The 23342-nt window shown below is 38.6% G+C and overlaps 1 protein-coding gene across 1 annotated transcript in view; it reads left to right on the top strand.

Moving 5' to 3' along the window:
• Positions 1–23342, top strand: part of LOC134549262 (uncharacterized) — a 105875-nt gene that overhangs the window by 27322 nt on the left and 55211 nt on the right. The window contains exon 6 of the mRNA XM_063394827.1: positions 11962–12032. Coding sequence (XP_063250897.1) covers positions 11962–12032 — 71 coding nt within the window. The remainder of the gene's footprint in view (positions 1–11961; positions 12033–23342) is intronic.

The raw sequence follows: 23342 nt of genomic DNA on the forward strand, positions 1-23342 counted from the left end.
GTGAAACCATCTAGGGACATGGAGAATTCAGGCAGGGAATTTAGTAAGCATATTTTTTTCTGGATTTTAGCTCAGGGTAGACACATTGTGTTTCATATTCTTTCAATGCTGGATGCTTTGTACAAACTGAAATGATTTTTTTCTATACTGTCTTGCATTTCAGATTTAATTTAAAGCTTGGCTGATACAGTTCTTCTGCTGCATATCTACTGGAAGAGTCATGCAGGGATTCACTGGAATTTTTATTGTGGTTAGACAGCAGGTTTGCCATGTTAGCTGTTCCACGAAGGAACAAATTGAGGGAAGGAAATTTTGTTAATTTAGGTAGAAGGAATTTCATTTTAGGTTCATACTCTGGCAGCAATGTGTATGTGTTGGCTGCCATTAACACAAAAAACATTCGAGTCCATTGTAAAGTCTTGAGTGTTTGTTTTGTGAATTATTAATATCATTAATAAGGCAATTAATGCAATCTGTTAATGATGTTCCTTATATTCAGTTCTAATAGCTCTTATTGCCTATGTGTGGGCAGAGTAAAACAAAGAATCAATTAATTCAGGAGAGCTGCAGCTCTGAGTTAGAAGCTTTTTGTTGAAACAGTAATTGGATATGTTCATGGGTGAAGATTTTTAATGGCTGGGATTTGGTGTTATTAGAGTTTAAGATCTTCAGTGAAACACTGGATGGTGCCTTTGGGAAGGGTGTTAGGGGTGATGTTCAGTATTCTGTTTTTCTTATGCCCAAGTGGGAATGTGATACTCCTATAAATCAGGTTAACTACATCAAGAGGTTTGGAATGAACAATGATGTCATAGTGTCTAAAAAGTGCTAAACTAGAACAAAATATACATAAATCCTTATCACAAATCCTACTTGATCCTTTTTATATTGCTTGTTGTAAACAGACACGTATCACCATATACACAGATTATACATAATATATTATTATGTGTATTCCCCTACATAGAAAGCTTGGTCAGTGGGGGATTTGAATTACACCTAGGTGACCAGGACATGAAGAATCAGCTGGCATTTGCTTAAGTAAAAACCGAGAATTTGCATTGATGTTTGTGACCATTTATATTAGTTTTCTGAATATGTCTATAAAATCACTGTTCTGATGATAAAAACACTGATGAACTGAAGGAGTAATTTCACTTGTATTTTGCGCAAAGGTTTTTGTTTGAAGAGTTTCAGATCATGAAAAAGTCTTTTCTCTTGTGTTAAATTGCTTTACTTCTTAATTGAAATTTGGTGTAAAATTAAAAAAATAGAGAATATGATGTATTGGAGGTGACCAATCATCATGAACAGTAAAAGCATAATCAAGACCAATAGTTAACAAAACCCAAACCCCAGAAACCCAAGATGAAACAAGGGAAAAGAGCTGTCAGTTTTCCTGTTTAGCAGACAAGATCTTTAGTGCTTTTGGACTGATAAACCAAAATTGCCAAATATACTTTCAATATTTTGCTTTCCAAAACCTACAAGCCTAGCTGTAGTCTTCTACCAAACCATGACTCTATTTTACAGGAGGCCTTTCCTACTAGTAAGTGTCTAATTGACATTTCTGAGTCAAGGGGTTGTGAGGAATAGAGTTCCTTGTCTCTGCCTACATTCTTCTGCAAATAGCTTGGAACCTTCTCATGTAGGTGTCACATTCTAAGTATTTATACTCTAAGGTTTCTTAGGAGAAAAATGACACAATAGTTATTATGAAATGGCTTCTTGGGGTTGTATATTTAATTTAAATTCCCTGAGTACTAATAGGTGCTAATTACAAATGTGCAATAGCCATGAAAAGCAGGAAAAGCTCAGTCCATGCAGTATGGGTTTCAGGAGCTAATTTTTTCAGCTTGTTTGTGTTTGTTTCAGAGTGTGAGCTGTACTCAAGTTTAAAACCAGGTACAGTCTACAAGTTGGTTGGTTTATTTTATCCAGTAACAGCGCTGGAATCTGCTGGAAATCATTGCGTATTTTGTAACTTTAAAAAAAATGTTAATCTTTACTTTTGCAAAATTGGCCAAAGTACTCAATAACAGTCTGATTTACATTAATATCAGTCATGAATGTTTAGTATTTCCAACACAAACATTTCTGTGCATTGCCCTCAAACTAAATGACTGATATTGCCTCATTTACCATCTCCTACATCCCTTGGTCCTGTCCTGTGCTTGGTAAGGTGGTTGTGCATGGCTTGTGTCTCATTTTCAGCTGAGATGAGAAGAGGATTTTTGTTCACATGACCACTCAAAACTGCTGATACTGGCCCAAAGAAGCTGCACTACAGCTAGATCATCAATTTCATTGTCTTTGCTCCACTTTGTACACAGAAATTGCTAAGTTAGAAACACTAACATTTGCTGCTAAGAACTGAGAAAAGCGTTGATTTATTTTTTGTCAGTTTTAGTTAAAAGCAGAGTCCTTCTCTGCAACCCTGGCAGTTTAAGATCAGAAAGCAGTATTTTGACACATGCTCTTTTGTGTTTGCTATGTCAGTAGCAGGTTTTCATGCCCTTCTTCTCCAAGAAAGCAGAAAATGAGCATGGAATTCCAGTGGCTAAATTGCTTTCTGTAGTTGCAGCCAAATGGTTTATGTGCCTCACATGTTACTCAAGTACAGTCATGTCAATGTAAGTTCTGCCTTCCCCCATCCCCTAATATGTTATTTAATGATGTTGAAAAGCTGTCCTTTCAAGATGCATTTATTTTAATTGTGGAATGTTGTACACTGACAAAAGCAGTCAGTTGATTATTTAATGTTACTCTGAAATAAAAAATTCAGGTGAGAATTGTCTCAGTTTCTCAAAAAAAAAACCAAAACCAACCATGAAAAAAACCCCAAAAAACCAAACCAAAACAAAAACAAAAAAACAAAACAAACAAACAAACACAAAAAACCCACCAAAAAACCAAAAACAAACCAAAAAAACCCCCCCAAAACCCCAAAACCTTTCAATCTTGCATATGAGGCTGCAAGCAGCATCCAGGCTTATCTGTCATCCTGAATGAAAATTTCACACAGGACCTCTGCTCACCAGATGTAGTTCCCTGGATACCTTTTCTGCATCCTTTGCTGTTTTTTCCTCTGTGTACGTGTTGAGATGCCTCTGTCTCTTTTCTTTACATGGTTGTTCTCCAGGTGCCAGTGTTTCCTCTTTTGCCTTTCCATTTAATTTCTTGTTCCTTGTGCCAACTTTCCTTCTTGGAAGAGTCACAGCAACTCTAAAAGCCTGTTGTTTTCTCTCACTATCAGACTGTAATTCTCCTCTGTACTTCTCAATCTACTGCATAAATTAAGCTGTTTTTTCCCAGTGTAATGCTACAGAATCATAATACTTCTTTGCTAGGGATCTACTCAGTTTGCCACCTTTCCCTTTGCATTTCTTGAAGGCAAATTTCTTTTCTTCTTCTAGAAGTACAAAGAGAGACTCATTTCTGAGAGACTCTTAGCAGGTATTTCTTAGCAGTCTTTAAGGCTCATTTCAGAGAGACTCTGTTAACAGAATCCTCTCATTCATCCATCTCTCATTTAAGAGAATTGTATGTAAAGGCAGGCTCTGTGCTTGTGGGAAAAAGCAGATTTTGTTTGAAAATTACAGAAATAACAGGCAAAGTGAATGCCTGTAATCACTGCTGCAGTAAGTTACAAAGTCAGCTATAAAGCATAGGGCTTTGTATCCACCCATATCTGAAAATGTGTGGAAACCAAAAGAAGCAAAATTTGCTCTTCTGTCCCCTGGCCTTTTTTTTTTTTTAAGCAGTGGACTTGCTAAGAGTCACTGAAAGAGTTAGTAAATTGTGTATCACATCATGAATTTACCATGACTGAAGCAATAAGGGGAATTAATGGAGGTAGATATGTAGGAAAATTAGAAAAGCTGAAATGGCTTTCAGATCCCATGTGGCTTCTGGCTCACTGAGAATGTGAGTCTGTGAAAACATCCTGGAGAGGAGAGGGTGTCAGAATGGCCGTCTCTCTTCAGGCAGTGAAATGTCCCATTATTCTCTTTTCAATTAAAGCAGTTTCACAAAACACAAGCTCAGTTTATATGGTGGAAGGAATTCTTATTAAGATAAATCAAAATCTTTGCCTAATCTGATGTCAGATTACATGAACAAGTGTCCTCTCTGCAATGGATATGTGGAAGCTCCAAGCAAAGCTCTCTATATGCTGATACACTCTGTACATCTCAATGACCATGTTTGGTTTTTATTTGAACAACCATGTGGTTTTTTAAAGCATGTTTGAGCTAATTGCCATCAAACTACATGTAAAACAGTGATTGTTTGATCTGCCTTAAATACATCTGAAAATTAAGATTCTCTGTTATTAAATTTGCTTCAGACTGTGCAGGTTTCTCCCTTTTTGATAGCTACTACGTCTGTTGTTTTCATGCTGCAGAGAGAGAAGGTTTCATGTTTGTGGTTGATGTTATCCCAACTCAGGGCTGTCTCTGACAGGAGCCTTCTGTAGAGCCTGCAAGTGAACTTCCAAGCTGTGTGCCCCAGTCACTGGGGCTGTAGGAGCCACAGAGAGTCTCCTGTTTGCCCTGGGTGGAGGTGTCGGTCACGCTGAGCCCAAGTTGAATGATGACACTGAATTCTTCCTCTTGGAGCTGTGCTGGTGCATCTAATAAATACAACAGTGCTGCACTTTCTTTGTTTAGCTGGCATGAGTTTAAGTGTCTTCTGGTAACTCACAGTGTCTGAGCAAGGCTTAGGGGAACCATAACTGAGCCTTTGGAGAAGGGGAGTTCAGCAGTCCAGGTTTTGCCAGAGGTTTCAGCTTAAATCACAATCAAGTCACTTTGCTTCGTTGAAGCTTTCCACTGTCTGTGGGTAAAGATGAAATCAAAGATGTCCTGGATATTGAGGTTGATGTACATAGAGGAAGAAAATGTGTAGTGTATTTATTTTGTGATGATTTCTAAGCCTCAATTAAAAAAATTGTAAGTGTGTCGCTAACTTAATGTTATTATCAGAACTAGTGATTCTCATTTTGACTTTAATACATTCACTGGTTTTAGTAGAGATATTTGTAAAGGGCATATTTGATCTCTCCTAGTTTGGTATTTTGGGTCAGTTTCAGGCCGAGCAGGTTCAGCTGAGCAGGTTCAGCACCACTAAATTGGTGTCTGTATGTGGCCTCCCTGCTTTAAATAGCTGTCACTCTTTCAATTTAGAGTGGAATCACTATTCCCCCCTTTATGTGTATGGAAGAATGGGACTGAAACAGCACTTAATGAGTCATACCATGTAAATAGCAGTTGAAAAGCCTATTAATGCTGTATTTCACCACTGCTTAGGAAAGCCAGGATTATTATTTTGATCCCAAAGTGATTAACATGTCCAAACATGCTGCAGGGAGTTAACAAGTCTTCCTAGCCACACGTAGACCAAGCAGAGCAAAAGTGCATCTTTACAGCTAATTGGAGGTTAGCTGAGCTCTTTTCTACTTTGGGCTCTCCTGCTTAATGCCCCTGGCAAGATCTGTCATTCCCTGTGCTCTGACGTTACTGCCCTCTGCTTGGGGGTTCTGTTCTGCCCACACCTCTCTGGCTGCCTTCAATAGCATCTTTTCCATTGTGCCAGTAAACTCTGAGTGCCTCTCCCTCCCCAAAAAGGGATGTGCAAAAAACAGATATGCATGCGTTGCAGGTGGGTTTTGATACAAGAGAAATCCAGAGTCATAGTGGGGGTCTGTGCAAATTGTCATGAGGAATTGCTGCTGTAACTAGGTTTTTAATTTGGGTTTCTTTAGACCATCCCCTTATACCTGGGTATAAGTAATCTTTAAGACTCATAAAAACATGAGATGAAAAGTAAAGAAAACAAGCAAATGCTGATATCTGATTCTTTGTCCTGGTAGTTAATATGAAATGAAAGCAAATGTGTGTGATAAGCTATTTTATGATGGAAAAAGTATTTTTTGTGTAGATATTATTATATTATATTAGATATTATTATATTATTAATGACATAATTCTGAACTTTTTAGATAAGATGCAAACACTTGTCACAAAATTTGAGTACAGAGACTTGTAGCAAAGAGCATTGAAGAAACTTTTATTTCCTTAACTGCAGCATCACAATGTTGGATTCTGGGGAAGGAAGGAGAAGAGATGGTTAGAACAGCTTTAAGACTTATGGAAAAAGAAGAATAAAGATTATTTAGTAGTTTGGTTCTCTGCACACTGAAAAACAGTCCCATTCTGTATGCTGATGTTTGTAGAACATATTTTCTTGTCACTTCCATCTAGGCCTGTTACATTTTTGGGATCTCTGCTTCTGTCTGCAGTAGATCCTGGAATTGACTGTTTCCAGCTGTTGCTTCTCATTGAGATATTTGTTGGCTTGTTTCAGCTGGTCACTGTGTGGGTTTGGGTTTTTTGTTTTGGGTTGAGTTTGATTTTTTCCCCCATCTTCTCTTGGTATATTTATGCAGTTTTCCAGCATGTCTGGCACACAGATTTTGGATCCGTACTTTCTTTTGTCCTCAACAGACAATATTTTTCCATGTGTGAAAGAACACTTCTGGTACTTCAGATGCATGTATATAATTTGGTGCAGCCTTCTTGCATATGCAACAAAGATTCCTGATTTCAAAGTTTGTCCTTAATCAAAATCTGGCATGGCAGCATCTCTGGTTTCTCAAACATTATTAGGTGTGTTGTCATGATCATGCAGAGGCACTGTCATAATCTTACCTGGGGAAGAGCGCTGATTTGCCACATCAATAAAGTCTCAGCCTTTCAATATGTTCCTGTGCATTAATTGTTCCTGTGTATTATCTCTGAAAGGTTCCTTTATTCAGGATAGATTTCTGAAGACTGTGATAAAGCAGATGTCTTCAAGAAGGGGAACTGTGGGCTGGTCAGCCACACCTCAGGAGGTGAATTGCTGGAACAGCTAATCCTAGAAACTATTTCCAGAAGTGTGAAGGACAGGAAGATTGTTAGAGGTTTTCATCCTGCTTTTATGAAGAGGAAATCATGCTTAAGAAGTCTAATGACTTTCTATAATGATGTGGCTATTTTGGTGGATGAAAGCAGTGTATTCTGCTTAGTTTGGCTTCAGTAGGGCTTTCAATGCTACCTGTAATAAACTAGCCAACTCAGAGATTCTGTGATAGGCCCTTAAAGAAGAACAGTCACTCCTGAATTGGTCCTTGCTTTGCACTTCTCTTACAGTACACACATAGAGTGTGACATGACATCTGCTTGATAGCGTTGTTCTGCAATTTCATTTGCCTTTGCCTTCCCTCTAGCACGTCTGCTGGCATTGCAGCACTCTTGGTCAGAATTTTTACATCACATTCTAGTGCCCCTTGGTATTTGCACTGTTTTTCCAAGTATTTTTAACCAAGGGACCGACTGACTCCAGATTTTGGTTTCAGGAGTTGCAGAAAAGCTGCATAAAATGTGATCTTAGCAATTCTTAGTAATTCTGTGGTATTTCAGTGATTTAGGAGGAGCCAGTCTTGTTCCTAACAGGTAGTCAGGTACATGAGTTGAAATAGATTTCTTGGCAAGCCTGACAAGACATCTTCTTCTGAGGAAGGTAATGTCATCTTTGGTGTGTGGAGAATATGTTATCTTTCTTAGGATAAAATAAATACCTTCAGAATAACAGGCTGATTTATTTTCTCAGGTCAAAGCTGTGAGCTGTAAAAGGGCACATTCAGTGACTTCCTCTTCTTCTCCTGCACTTACCATAAGCTTAGTATAGTCCCACTTCTGTGTGCTTTCTTAGTAGAGGTGTGAAGGAAAACAAAGAAAAAAGGTTAATTTGGTATTTTTGCATTTCTCCTGTCATCAAGAGTAGTGTTTTCTGGTTTGGTTAATGAACTATGCATCGATTTTTCTCTTTAGCAGAAGGTCACTTTGATCTCAGAACTGTGCCAAGTGGCTTTAAGGAGGTGTTAAATAGAAATGATAAATAAAGCAATTTAAAGTACATAAAGTACATTGGGGTCAAAATTCCTCATCACAGATATCTATCATTTCACTACCTATGCATCCTTGTAACTGAAATCCACTGGGAACACATTCCTGGCTAACCTAAACAAATCTGCTTTCTTTTAACAGCATTTTGGTAGCAGATGTAGTCCAGAAACTGAACTTTGTAAACTGTGTATTGAAATGGAGATGTTTCAGCTTAATTCAATAAATGTTAACAACAGTAAACTAATTGCCCAAAAAACATACCCTTAAATGGGAGGAAATAAAGCTACTATTTATGGTTCTACACTTTTGTCATTTTCGACCTGGAGCATCTTGGTGGTGTTCATATTTTGAAAGGGAAGGTGATGCCATTTGACTTTAATTTTGGTTTTTTAAAGGCCAGTTCTTCTAAGTCTTGCTGTAGATGATTAGATAAAAGGCAGTATATGTATTTGAAGACAGAAATTTTTGTTGAATAGACTCAGGCAATAACTTTATTTTTTCACAACTGCAGCATTTGAATAAACATTAAACAGGTTGAAAATTCCTGTTAACATTGCTCCAGGGTGATGTAAATTATATATCCATCACTTAAGCACTTACCCTTTTCTCATTGACCTTGACAGCAATTATAGAGGCTGCATTTCTCTACAGCAATCTGAATTCTGAGCACTTTATTCACTATATAAGAGGCAAAGAGACAAGACCCCTACATGCACACAACTGCAGGTTTTTAGAGCAAAACTTTCTGTGGCCATTGCAAAGAAAACCAGTTTTCATTTGTGTTGAGCTCTTCCAAGCCTCATAAAAGAAAATGCCAAACCCGAGTTTGTACATTTTTGTTTGGTCTTTTAACACCAGGAAGGTGAATCCTGTTGAAGGCTCACAGTTTTACTTTGTAGAGTTTAGAGAGCTTGGGGTTGGGGACCTTTGGGTTTTTTTAAAGATAGGTTGTAGGAACAGCTGCATTGTGTTGTGTTTCACATGAGAAAGGTGACACAGGTTCTCAGGTCATGGTCTGACTGGGCACTGGGCAGAGTATTCCTACAGCAGGGAATGAATACCCAGCCACCCTGGGTGTTTGATAGCTGCTTTTTGGCAGGGAAGGGAGCAGCTCGGGAAGTGTTTCTTTCATGTGGGGTCACTCATGGTTAGATACTGTAAAGCAAAGGCAGGACCAGGCAGGTCTCTGTGTTTTAACTGTGCATCCATTTTGTATGGCTTAACTGATTTAATTGTATAATAAACTGATACCAGTGCCTCGAACTTAGTAATTAAACAGGATACAGAATTTGCCTTTTATTAAGCTAGACACTATCATGCTGTACTGTGTTTTTGATAATATTGATTCTGTCCTTTTCTGTTGTCCTTTCCCTTTTCCCTGTGTCATGTTTGAAATAACTTGCTTTAGTTTGTGTTTTTCATGCCGAAAATATAATGTGAGGAAATGGTGATAAGTTGTACAGAGGACTCTTGAAGCTCGTTTTTGTGGAAGTATAGTGATGGATTGAGTGCCAAAGCAAGACTTCTGTTTAGATCAGGTGAAAACGAGTGGAATTTAACTTTTCCTTTACCTGTTATAATCAGAGCTACCCAGTGCAGTTTTCATGTTAACAAGGTGAACCAGTAGTGATTTTTCACAGTGTAGTGTATCTTTTATTGTGGAAGTGGAAACTCAAAATGTATGAAGAGGACTTCCTTCCCTTTCTTTAGGAGCCTTTGTGCAGTTAATCTTGACAAATGTCCAGGCTTTTCCCTCCAAATGGTTTGCAGTCTGTAGGCACCTCTCTCCCAGACCCTCAGCACATTTTTGAGTATTCTAGCAAAAGAGTTTTACGTATTACTGAATATCTTTCACCATTGCTTTGCATAGGTTGAGATTTTTCCTATAATTACTTTCAACAATTCCTTTACACTTTATTTTTAGTAAAACCACAAATGAGAGAAATGAGAAATGAGCTGGGCTTTTGTATCCTGGAGAAGAGACGAATGAGAGGGGTTCTTACAAATGCATAAAAGTTTCTAAAAGGTGGGACCTTTTAGAAGAGGATGGGACCAGATTCTCCACAGTGGTGCCCAGACAGGGCTCTGGGCATGTAAACTGAAATGTGAGCTGTTGCATGTGAATATGAGCTGTCAACTCACTCAAGGTTTTTCATTCAGATTTATACAGCTTGTGTAGCACGAGCAACCTAAAATGGATTTCTGGTGATACCCTGGAGCCACTCTAGTTCCATCAGCATTCTCATGGTTTATTCATGATATATAGATGTCTTTGTTTGTATCACATGGATATCAGACAGGGGTGTTTGTCATTACAAAAGTGCTTTTGCTTGACAGGTCCGCTATTAACTTTAGGATTTTCTTTTCTGTTGGCCTGCCTAGGAAATAACATTTATTTTCTTTAATTAAAAAGAAGTGAAATCTAAGCTAGCACTTTCTAATTACCTGTATGCTGGAGGATAACTGCAAGTGCAATGAGAGATTCTTAGAGACTTTCAGGAGGGTAAAAATGTGCTCCACAACTCCTGTTCTGTATGGCATAGCATCCAAAAGAGAGGAATTACTCTGCTGCATTTTAGTGGTTTACACTGAAAAGAACTCATTATCCTGCAAATATCTCACTAGTTTGTACAAAGTTAATACAGTGCATGTATTTTTTATGACTTATAATAGTACAAATATTTACAGAGGGTTTCATTCAGATGTAGTATCATTTTAGTATTAACTGTTAAGTTCTTCTCATATAAGATCAATATTTAAGAATTGGATTTAGATATTTAATTTTACAAGATACATAGCTTTACCAAATATAAAAATATTCCTTCAGTATAAATTTTTCACCTCTAAATTGACTACAAGTTCATTGTCCCTTGGAAGATAAAGTAACATCTTTATTTGGGCTCACAGTACTTTTCACAGGTGAGATCTAAGTGCTTTTGCCAATTCATGTGTGTCTTCTGTAATCAAAGCATTTTGGTTTAGAGCTTGAGCTCAGTAAAATAAAAAAATTTTGAGCAAATACAGCAATCTTAAGTGTTCACCCCATAAATTCAACTTGAGTAATCTTCCATTATTTTTATTTAAAATTATTGAAATATTGGTTGCAAGTTGTTTAAATTTCCAAGAGTTTGAGGCCCAAATTAGACAATGACCAGTATGTTCAGCCACAGAGGAAGGAAGCTCTCTATAGCAAATTGGTTCTGTGGCTGTCACGAGCAGATTGCCCAGGCCCCAGACATTGCCCTTCGTTCCACTCCATTGTCTAAGAACAACTCTGACTTTAGATATGAAGATCTGTCACCCCAGATAAATTTTGTTGCAATGGCTTTTCATCTCCTAGGTCAGGATTAAATCATAATACATATTATAATAAATACCAGGCTGTTTCAAGTTCTGAGGTTTTATATTTAGGACTGCTTCTCTTTTAAAATAACTACTTTCAACATATCTCCATTTTAAAATCTCTTAAACTTTGTATGATTTGCTTTACTCTTTAGAGAGACTTAAGATTTTGTCCAACAAATGCTCATTAAATATTTAATCTCACTTGATTATGCATAACAAGAAGTTATTTTTAGTTTAAATATTCATAAAACTTCACATGTCATGGTTACAGAACCCCAAATTCATTATTGCTTTGCAAGCATATTTTGCTTGCCTTATTCGTATGGGATTATTTCCCTTCCATGACAGATGGGTACATTGGCTAGAAATCCTTTATTGAGTATGATACAAAAGCACATGGCAACACAGAGTGCCAGGGTGATGGACGGTGTTTGGCAGGGTGCTCTGTCCCTCGGAGGGCTCATTGCCATTCCCAGATCTCTGTGGTGCACTGGACAAGCCTTGGTGAGGCCTGCACGCTCTCGCCTTTCCTGCCATGGAGCAGCCTGTGACAAAGAGCCCGTAGGGGTAGGTGACTGTGGGGTGACAGGGAAATGGCCTCTTTGTGGTCACACATTGCAAATGTGGATGCTGATGGCGCTTCCTGCTGTTTGCTTGTGTTCCTTAGGCCCTGGACTGGGACTGGTCAGTGCCACACGGACATCAGGAAGCTGTGCCTGGATTTCACTGCCATGGCAGGTACGTCCCATATCCCACACACGTCTCAGAGCCTCCTGTCCCCTTGGAGCAGGGGCAGTGTGACACCAACATTTCTGCCAGAAAGGTGTGTCCAGCCCTTGCTGGATGTGGCAGTCCTGGAGCAGTGTCACCCAGAGCTTGTCCCTAACCTGGGACTGAAAGGCCTTGCCAAGAGCTGATGTGCAGACCTGCTTATATGCAGAATATTCTTGCAATGATGTCATAATTTGGCTTTGAAAAGAATTGATTACTTAGAAAGCTTGATGAGAATCTAATTTTTTTAAAAAGTAATCTCTTACAATTTAATTCAGCTGATACAGGAAATAAAAAAGAGAGAAAGGTGCCTCAAACACTTGTTTTGTTTGTAGAGAAAAAGGGCTCAAGCAGATACAAATTTGACCTAGCTGGAGGAATTGGCTAACATTCACACACATGCCTACAGACTTTCTCATCGCATTATTTTCTTCTTTTGCCATGAAATTCATGTCTTGTGCCTTTTCTCTAATTATGCATCAGCTTTGATGGAGTGGCAGTGAAGTATTATCTCTATTTTCTTTTTCTTTTTTTAATGCCTCATTTAACAGAACTATTTCACATGCAGTGTATTAAAAAACTAATGTAATATAAAATTTCTGTCTTCTTGTGGTTCATTTCCCTTGTAAAGAAGACATAAAACATCTTTTCCACAAACTACATTTTTTTCAGAACTTTTATAGTCATGTTCCTCTCCCAGTTGATTTTTTCCATCAATATCCCTTTCTAAAATTAAGTGCCTGAACAACAAACCAAGAAATTTGATTATCATCCTAGAATACGTGCAGAGGTTGTTTTTCAGACTTTTATACACCTTTTTGTTCTTCATTTTTAAACCATATGAAGATAAAATATTTTTAATGTTAAACCAGAATAAAGCATACATAAATAAGTTCAACTTCACTCTAACTTTGTTTAAAAAAATGGTCAGTGCTTCATAGTCCTAGAGCTCTGTAAAGAGCAATATTAATAAAAGTACCTTTTCTGTATTTTTTAATATAAGATTTTTGAGAAAGGCTGGGTCTGGTGATCAGCAAGTCAGATTTTGGAATCTGATACCTTGGAGTGGCTGTAGGCTTTTGGTGTGTCTTTGCAGTCCTGTGGGAAATCAGGGCAGCCATGGCAGTAGCAGCCCCCAGGTTCCTGTTTTAGCTCTCTTTTAGGGTTTTAGCTCTCTGAGAGTTTGGTGCCTCCCTGGGCCATCCTGAAGTAGGTGCTCTCCATAGGCATAATGAGATTGCCTTTGGAATGGCTGAAAGAGGGGGAATGACGGGCTTGGGATAGATGCCTAAGTAAAAAGGAGAATTTATGTGCACAGATTTTGGCTGATCCACATAATGAATCCTACTTTGATAATTTTTAGGTTCAAGCTCTCAGTTATGCTTCCACTTGGTTGTTTTAATAACATGTAAATCTCAGTAAAATTGCTTGTACTTACATCATGTAATCCAAAACAATATTCTCGCCAATTTTTTCCTCTGTATTCTCATATTTTTCCTGGTTTATTCTTAGTAGTTTTCCCCAGCTGAAAGAATAGCAGCAATGCAAAATGCAGAATTTGTTTGTACTCGAAATCCACGTGTGTATGCTTATAAGATCAAGTAAATGTTTGGATGTGTTTCACTCTTCAAGAGTGCCTGGTTTCCGTGGTGATGGAATTCATATTGGTTTTATATCCAGGTCAGTGGCACGTATTCAGCCTTGAAGTGTAGGCATCCCTTTAGTATTCCAAACTGCACTGCCATCCATGACTGATTGTGGAGTTACGTCTGTAGGGTGGCGTGGCATTTGCACTGGCAGTCACTGGCTGGTGGGAAGGGTTTCTGCAAGTGCTCAGGTGGTCATAGACTGACCCCATTGTCAGGGATACCGTGCTGTTCTTACCCCAGGAGAAGACCAAAGCTGTTTCCAGAAGCAGACAAGTACAATCAATTGTCTTGATGCATATGTGGTCCCATGGATAATGAAGTTGGTAATAATGGTTCCTATTGAACTGAGTAACTCAGGGAGCACTGTGAGCCCTGAGGTCACAGGGTTCAGGCTCTTTGGGATTCCAGCTCAGTAACCAGGATGTTGACAAGGGTTTGGAATACACCACCCACCTGTTTGCACTTGCCTGATTTTCACAGTGTATTTCTGGAAGAGTTACAGTAACATCAAGAATTGTGAGAAGATGACAAAATGGTTAGTATTTCCAGCCAGCCTTCTCTTACTCTGTTTTCTTTTGGACTGGTGCAATTGCTTGCATTGAGGTCAGCTGTTTTAAAGTCCTTACAGGATCAGGTTTTTTGAATTACAAGAGTCTTTTGTGGGCCTATAAATGTCACTAACTCAATTGCTTAGTATTAGATGATCAACATAACATTCCCAGGCTAGCTAACTAGAACATGGAAATGGATTAGCCCTTGTGACTGCAGAACAAATGTAACAACCAGACACTATTAATTACACACTTCAGCACAAGAAATTTGAAGCATTGTGGGGAATGGATTGCAAAACTGGTTGTTGGCTTATCGGGAGTGTTGACACCTAGAGACCAGTGAACTGGTAAATTGAAGATGACCTGGTTTTTCCCCATCTCTGGTCATTTTCTCAGCCACATACAATTTAATGGGCTGCTGCTGCTGCTGTTTGTGGTTCTGCCTTTCTAGGCAGGTGCTGGTTTTCATTTGTTTGGTTTTAATCAAGTCAAAAGAAGGACTTGGTAAAGGCTTTTTGAAGCTGTTGATAGAATATGATCATAAGCTGTGATGTTGATCCTGTCACTTGTTGAGAGATTCTCTCTGCTATTTACTCCATGTCGTAGTGGCGGCCTTGAAGAACTTCAAGAATTCTTTTGCAGCCAGTGGAAAAATACTCAAATGTTAATGGTAGAGGGAGTACAATGTTCATCTAAGAAGGAGAGCTGTAAACTTACACCATTTTTCCTTTGCTGTGCTTTCTCAGAAGTCTTTTCCAGTGTTTTTTGCCAGTGTGTTCCCTTGCTTCCTCCCCTGTCCTCACTCTCGTGTAACCTTCCCCTTCCTGAGATGCTTTGTATTTTCTTTTTCAGAACATTCATAATAACTTCCCTTTCTCATTCCTGTCTCCCTGCATACATTCTTTTGCTGCTCCCGAGATCTTTAAACTCATTCTCTTATCAAAATTAGCTCCCTATTTTTTTCCCCCTTCAAATGAGCTCCAAGCCATTCATTGTGTCCATCAGCTGAAACCCGCAGCCATGTGCTCACCCACGGCCATTGGTGCCAAGTCTTGAGCTGGTGGAGGGAGTTAGCAAAAAGTAAAAGCTGCATCTTCTTTGTTGGAGGAGAGGGAATGTGACAAAGGCCCCTTTTATGTTCTTTGTTCACTCAGGTGCTGCAAACTTCATATTTTGACATCTTATTATCTCACCTGTGAAAAAGTTACCATGGACTGTTACCTTGACAGGCTAGATAAATATATGGAAAAGAATTCAGCAATTACCAGACTACTGTATTCTGATAGAGACCTGAGTGAATACAAGAAAACAATTTTCCCAGTTAAATCACAGAGGTCTGTGGGAGATCTTGTCTCAGAATATGTATTGCAGAAACTCCTGTGATACTTGACCAATAAAAAAGAGCAACATGTGTGATAACATCTCCCCAGCTGTTGTCCTGAGAAAATAAGCCTTGTCAGAAAGTAAGCCTCATACCAGACTAACTCCTGGAAAAGCAGGAGCTGATTTAAAATAAAAATGTAAGTGTAATGGCAGAAGATCCATTAGAATCTGCTGTAGCATACATTTATAAACTAGATGTGAATTAAATGGCAGACTCAGAGTGAAGTCATGTGTAGTAGGATGCATATTCTTTTCATTAAGGCTATACCTGCATTAAAATAGTAGATGGGGAAAACAAAGGGTATGTTCATTATTCCTATCTTGCCTTGTAATGTCAAAACTTCCTAAAGGGCCTCTCTCAACCTAAGCATAAAGGAAATAAGTTACACCAGCATTGGTTCCTTTACCCTTCAGTGTAGTTTTTTGAATGACTACATTTTTTAGCCAAGGGTTCTTATTTTTAGGTCATTTATTTTGTGCTGTTTTGAAAACATTGTCCCTGCTGCTTAGAGAGTTCCAGCTAATTGCATTTTTTGCCACCTGTATTAGGCTGTAACCTTTGATACAACACTGTGATTTACCTCCAGACATGGTGCACCTCCCTAGCAGTGCCTCACTGCAGAGGAAATATCTTATTGTAGACAGGTAATGATAGTTTATGCCCATTTTTGCCTGCTTTTTAACTTTGTTTCGCACTAACAGAATGACTTTCATTAGCATTTTTGAGAGTTTGGTTAAAGTAAGTTTCTTATCTGGGGCTTTGGAAAGAAGCTTCTAGGAGCTGCATTTTGATTATCCTAGGAAAGTAAGGAGAAGTTGAGTAGGACTTCATGCAGCATTACAGGTTCATGAGGTCTGAGGAGAAGAGTCCTTGTCAAAGAGTGCTTATCACAGGGAGAGGACTGACTGCTTCCATTTTTGTCATAATCTCTCTAAAAGAAGAAATTGTACCTAGATCTTGTGGGCTGTGTGACTCATGTGAGTCCATTAGGATAAAGTTCACAGTGAGCAAAGAAATGAAACACAGTGGGATTTTTCAAAAGACAAAATGCTGTTACTGGTACCTCAGAGTGAGTACATGTAAGAGCACTGTCTTCAATGAAGAACTCACTGCGTGCATTAAGCCTTCATAACTCTGCTATTTCATCCTCTGATGAGTTTTTATCTCACATTAACACTCCTACCAACTGAGAGAAAGATAGGGAAAGGCACCATGGGATCAGAATCTGAAGTGCAGAGACTTGTGCTCTTAGCTTTCCCAGCAGAAGAGGAAATGGTGCCAGCTCTAGCAAGTGGATTTCATGTCATGGTACCTGGTGCAGCAGCAGAAGTTAGTTCATACTTCTGTCACAAAGTATTTTGTGACAACTGTCATTTAGTCCAAGTGATCCTTGTTTGGTTACACTGAACATTCTAGAGAAGCTGTGAAGCAAACCAAGCTGGGAAACGCTATCAATTTTTTTTCATTTTGAAGTGACATAAATATAGATCTGATACAATTTGTGAATGTGCACTGTCCTGTAAAAACAGAAGAATAAGTGTTAGCCTTATATTTCATTCTGATTTGGGAAGTTTGAAATAATAAGGTTCCTAGATTCATTTAAGGTACCTGTTTGAGAATCCCTACCCATGTTGACAACTTCTCCATGCAGTACTGGCACTGGGAACTGTTTTGCAAATGTTTCTAACCCATTTAATTCTACATAGCACCCAATTCATTAACAGAGAATTTCATAGCTATATAAACATACTATTTGTGGTGTGCAGCCTAATGCACTTAACCATTTATTTTTAACTTCACATAAAGACACAATATAAAAAGATTAAATAACAAATACTTAACTGAGAGTGAAATGAATGTAGATATTTGCTTGTCCTAGGCTGGAGCATTATGAACAAGAAGTTCAGAATGAAATGAGAAACTATCATGTAACAGAAGTAGTATGTGGTTAAGAGATAGAAAGCCAGGCAACTAAACTATCTGAACTACGGTATTTAATATCCTGTCTTGGCATAACTCCAATGCCTGTTATGTGTTTTGATGCAAATTGGTCATACCTGTTCACCTTATGTCTATTCCCCTCAGTTTTGGAATATTCTCCTCTCATTTAACTGAAGTTACATGTAAGCACTAAATATGAAGCTCAGGACAGCTGTAATGATATTCCTGGTGATTCAATAGAATGCACAGCTTTCAAACACTGATGCCCAAGGCTAGAATTTACAACTAAATCTGCTAATTAGGTTAAGAGCTGAAATACCAGTATGTGCCTATCTGCATCCTTAGGCACCTAAGTACCTTTAAATATAGCCCCATAGTCACTCTTTTATTTGTAGAACAGCAATGATAATGATTCCTTACTTTGCAATTATCCCAGGAAGACAAGACCATGAAATGTCTCAACAGCACTATAAAAGGGGCCAGAAAGGAGGGGATCCTTCCTGTCTCAGTCTCTTTTGCTCCTGGTTGAGGCAGCCTGTCGTGCTGCCTTTCTGGTGTCTGCACTAACAGCTCTGCTCCTGGCAAAGCACCACTTCAGCTTGTTCAGAGTGTAATCCACAGAGCAAGTGGTGGCGTCAAGATTCAGGGAATGGAAGGAGCATGCTGTGTTTTGCATTGCATGTTTTAAATGGTCAGTATTTCTCCCTTAAAAGCCACCATTTTTACATGAGGTGTGGAAAAATTGCAAATCCAACTATTGCTCTTAAAGCAGCTGTGGATAGAAGTGGGTGTGCAGCGTGCTGCTTGTATGGACGGTCACTGGGATTTCCTTGTGCTCTCACTGATTCCGTGACACTGACTGTGGCCAGTGCTGTGCCTTCTGTCCCGTTCCTGTTTCACTGTCCAGAGACACAGGTTCTGTGTGTTTAATGACTCTTGGCAGGGGGGAGGCTGTGAGGAATATCTGCTTTTCATTCTGAACCAGAAGGATCTTTTGCCTAGTAACTCACAAGCCTGTATGGAAGAAATACTGCTTAAAATGAGGCTAAATGGGTAATGTCACCTACATGAACAAAAAGTAAAAGTGTTGTAAAAAGAGGTCCTGAAAGATGTATAAATATGTCCCTGTCTGTGGCTCCTATGGGACCATTGACTTTATAAAGGAAATACATTTAGACTGCAGATTTTTATACTGAGTGTAGGAAATTAATGGGTTATTTTAAGGAGAAATGAAACTAAATTCTTCTTGTTATTCTATTATAGATCTAGAAGTACGGTTTTGAAGATTTTATTTGCCTCAGATTAATTCTAACATGACTAATATGTATCTGGAAACAGGATATTTTTAATAGCCCAGCTGAAAAGCAGTTGTGTTTTAACTATGGGAAATAAATTCCTTTTTTTTCCCTAGTAATGGGGTCTTTTTTAAAAAAAATAAGTAATTTTGATGACGGTACATTTAAGTTTTGTACATTTAATAAAACTGTTTGAAGGTGGTTGTTAGGTCGCTGGCCTTCTTTTATATATGGAAGAAACCAGTATAGGTTAAGATAACTTCATGGAAGAATTAGTAATTATTTTAATTACAGCAGCTGTGTTGTAAGTTGCAGTAAAGGGGTGGTGCACATTCCCTTTCAGATTTACATGCCCACATCTGCATTTTAGAACATACTTCTGCACATGAGTAGTTTGGTTATTACCATTAATAAAAAATCATATTCAAGGTTTTTAAAAGCTGATTTTAAATTTCAAAGTAGGAGTGAATTTTTTCAAAGTTTTCCAGCAGCAGCTCTATAGTTGAAAGAAATATAAAGATTCTTAGTTTGCAAAGTCAGATTAAATTCTTAATGAAAAAAGAGTACTATGTGAAAATATGACCAAGATGCCTGTTGTCTTCTAATACACCCAGGTAGAAAACTATTTCCCAAAGGTTTGCAGATTTGAACAGTATTTAGTGCAGATGATGAACATGAAAACTAGGATGGGTTCCTGCATGACAGGCTCTACCTTTGAAATATGAGAGGATAAATCATTTTGTTAAACAGATTAGTTGGCAAAGCCTGGGAAGTAAGTTTAAAAGTGCATGTAAAAAAAAATGCAATCCAGAAGTTCTCCAAGTAGGTTCCTAACTGGGGAGCTTTGAGAGAGGGGGGAGGCAGGTGCAATAGGACTTGAGAAATGATGGTATTATTCCCAAACACAATGGAAGACAGCAATAGAGAGTTGGGGCTGAGGTGGAAATAAGAAAAGGAACCTATTATTTTTTCATAAGTATTTAAGAAATGCTCTAATATTTTTCTGTCCTTAATTAGAGTTATATAATATGTGACATAGTCACAGTAGATACTTTGTCAGTAAAGTTACCTAGAAAAAGAACACTCTCATTTTAAACATAATAATTAATTGAAAGTGCAGAGAAGCTCCTAAATGAAAACACATAGGAATGAAAGAGATCAGTTATATGAGGTAGGACATAAATAAGGACAGACGTAATAAAAAATACATAAATTATTAGTGGTGTACAGAAGGTGAACTGGGAGGGCTTTTTCCCTTTCTTCAGTATAAGAATTTAGCAACATTCACAATGCAGTGAAATGTTACAAAAAAAAAATTGTTTCCCTTTCAAAGAATGTCTGCATATTACCTGAAGGTGTTCTTGAATTCAGGTGTGCAGAGGATGTTGTTGAAACACAGAATGAAATTTAGAAAATGCCCATGGCTGGTGGTTCACTAGTGTGTGGTTCCTCACTGGTGGTTCACTGGTTCCTCAGTTTTCTGCAGTTTAGGATATGTCTCCTGGTGCTTGACTATGTAGTTACTTAAGAAAACAAAGGAAACCATATGGGATGTGTGCAGTATAAATGCTCTCTACTGCAAATTTAAATCAGATTTGAATTCTCGTGGCAATAGAATGTAGCTTGTTTGGATATTGCTTTTGCTCCGGAGTGCCGGGTGTCCTGTCTGGAGGTGACTCCAGCGGGTTCCATGGTGACAAGGGCAGTGGCCATCTCTGGCTGAGGGCTGTGAGGCCAGGCTGTGGCTGGTCCAAGGGATGATGTGGCTCTGGACCAGCCTGCTGTGCCCATGGGAGAAGGGAGAGCAGGGCTCATCCCCCTGTTCTCCGTGCAGCTGCACCTGGCTAGGTGGGAGCCTTTGGATGCGTTGTGTAGCCACACATCCATTCGTTCAGGCTCTGAGCTGCTTCCCAGCACTGGGTTCTGGGAGAGGTTTGGCCCTTCTGTTTTCACATTCAGTGTTTCACAGTGAGTTCAGCTTTGGCTACTTCAAGGCCTCTAAATTATCACTGGGGTTTGGCAATGGCCCTGGAGAAGCCCCTGGCAGAGCAAGCTCCCTGCTCTGCTCGGTGCCGTGTGAGACTGACCTGTTCCACCTCAGCTCTGAGTCTGCACAGGAGCTTGGGTTTTGTTCTCACTAAACACAGGGTAACTGGGCTGAAAGTAGCAATTTCCAGAAAGATGGGTCAGAATCAAGGTCAGGCTCAGCTGTCATGTAAGTGACTACAGCTCCATCAATTCCAGTGAGGAAGTGCCTCTCCTGCATGGATCCCCTGACTTTGCTGTGATTTTAGGCATATTTGCTATAATCTCTCCCCAGAGACGGTTTTCCCGTACATACACACATGTGTGTTCACATAAATAAAATTAGGATTGATACCTTAAATATCAAGTGACAGTGTATATCCACTCAGTTCAAGATGTAACCACTTGGAGGGTCATTAAAGATCAGTGTTTGTCAGGAGTATTACCTGTCTGTAACAGATTTGTTTGGGGAGATTTACAGGGTGATATCTAGTGGGGGACAGATCAGAGCAGGGTTGATACACTATTTTGAAATATGTGCTTGCCTCTGTGTATCGTTAAAGAGAATAAAGGAATTTCCTTTCCAGGGAAAAGGAAAAAGAAAAATAAAGAAAGAAAAACTGTAGCTTCCAGGGAATTCAGAGTAGGAAAACTTTAAATCTGTCAGCAGTGGCCATATTTGGAGATTTCTCAAGCAATGCATGAAATAATGTTCACTGAGCTAGGGAATTGCAGTACTGGGTAAAGAACATCCAGCTTGAACCTTCCAAGCTTTCAGTGCCCCACTCTCGTTTTCAAAGCACTGCAACAAGACTTGAATACTGCTTGGGAAGTGTTTTTCCATTCTCCATTTGCAGAGTATAGCATCACAGAAAGTAGGATTCAAAGAGCCCCCCAGATGTTCTGTTGGCCACTCCTTTGCCTGGAGAGAGGATAAACTGTACTTACTTCATTCCCAACAGATGCCTGTCAAACCTATTCATAAAAACTCCTAATGAGTGAGATCCCAGTCTCCTGGGAAAATCCATGGCAATGCTTCATGCTGTTAATCCTTAATTTTTTCTCCCCCCAGCCCGAGTGGCCAAAACCTCCCCACATCATTCATTTTATGTGATGATCTGGAATGCAATTCTATTGGCTTTTAGAAAACTGCATGAGCCACTTGGCTGCTAGGTAATTCAGTTCTTTTGGCAGTCTCACACTTCGATCCTGCACTAGGAAGTTCTTGCCAGTTCTTTGTGATTTTCATGTCTGTCTCATGATACTTGGTGTTTTTCCTGAAGCTGCAGTTACTGAGCCACAGATCTTCACTTTTTTTGCAGAAGAGGAAAAAAAAAATTCAAACATTCCCCACCCAGGAAAATGCTTGCAAAGACTTATTTTAAAAAAACCCCAAAAAACAAACAAACAAACAAAAACCCAGAAACAAAGAAAACTGCAACCAATATTTTCAAGTTTAGTTTATAAATTTTTAGGCTTTTTAAATGCTTGGACTGCAAAGAGAGGTTTTGATCCACATGTGCACGAAGGTCTGCTAACTTGCCTGGATCTGTGCGAGCACAGCAATCACCTCAGAGAAGTGAATCCTAAACTCAACAATCTGTAACTGCAAAAATTCCTTTCTGCTGCTTTCAAAATCAGTATAGAGTTGATTATTACAATTTCCCTGTAGAATAATGGTTAATAAACTGTATTTTATAAAACCATGGTATTTGCAACTGCAGCATCATACCAATATCAAACCATAGTAAGGAATGTGGTGTTTGCTTTGAAGGAACTGAAGTGGTTCAGAAAGTTTGGTAAACAGGCAACTGCATTCCTGGAAAAAGGAAAATACTGAGGTAAAATATTTAGATGTGGCAGATCATTTTCAGGAGGACAATCAGAGGCAGTTTCTTGGTTTGCCACATTTACATAGTTATATATATTATATATATATGTGTATATATATATATATATACACAAAAATATATGTTGCTTCATTTACAGACTTTTTCACATAGATGTTACTTTTTATGACCAAAACATGACCTCATATACATGTAAGAAATACTAAGTTATAAGGACCTTTGTCTTTAAAAAAAATTTAGGTTTTTATAGATTTACATTTAAGTGGAGTTACTTGTTCAGAAGAGTTTTGCAAATTTTTTTAGAAAATAGCATTAAAGAAGGGATTGAGGGGAGAGAAATGGCAACTGCCCTCATTTTGTATATTATTAACATATTCCAGATGTCTCTTTTACAGAATAGATTATGAGTTGTGACTGAGTGAGTTTTAGTAACAGACCTGTAACTTTTCAAGTCAGTGAAATATTAAATGCTCTGTGTATTTTGTCTTGTAGATTGCTACAATGCTGAAAATAGGTTTGGAGGTTTTTTCCTCCTCCTCTTGCCCCAAATCAGAATACATCTGGTGTTTGTTGTCTTTCTGT

The sequence above is a fragment of the Prinia subflava genome, chromosome 4, assembly GCF_021018805.1.
Source record: "Prinia subflava isolate CZ2003 ecotype Zambia chromosome 4, Cam_Psub_1.2, whole genome shotgun sequence".
In the NCBI taxonomy this organism is placed as follows: domain Eukaryota; kingdom Metazoa; phylum Chordata; class Aves; order Passeriformes; family Cisticolidae; genus Prinia; species Prinia subflava.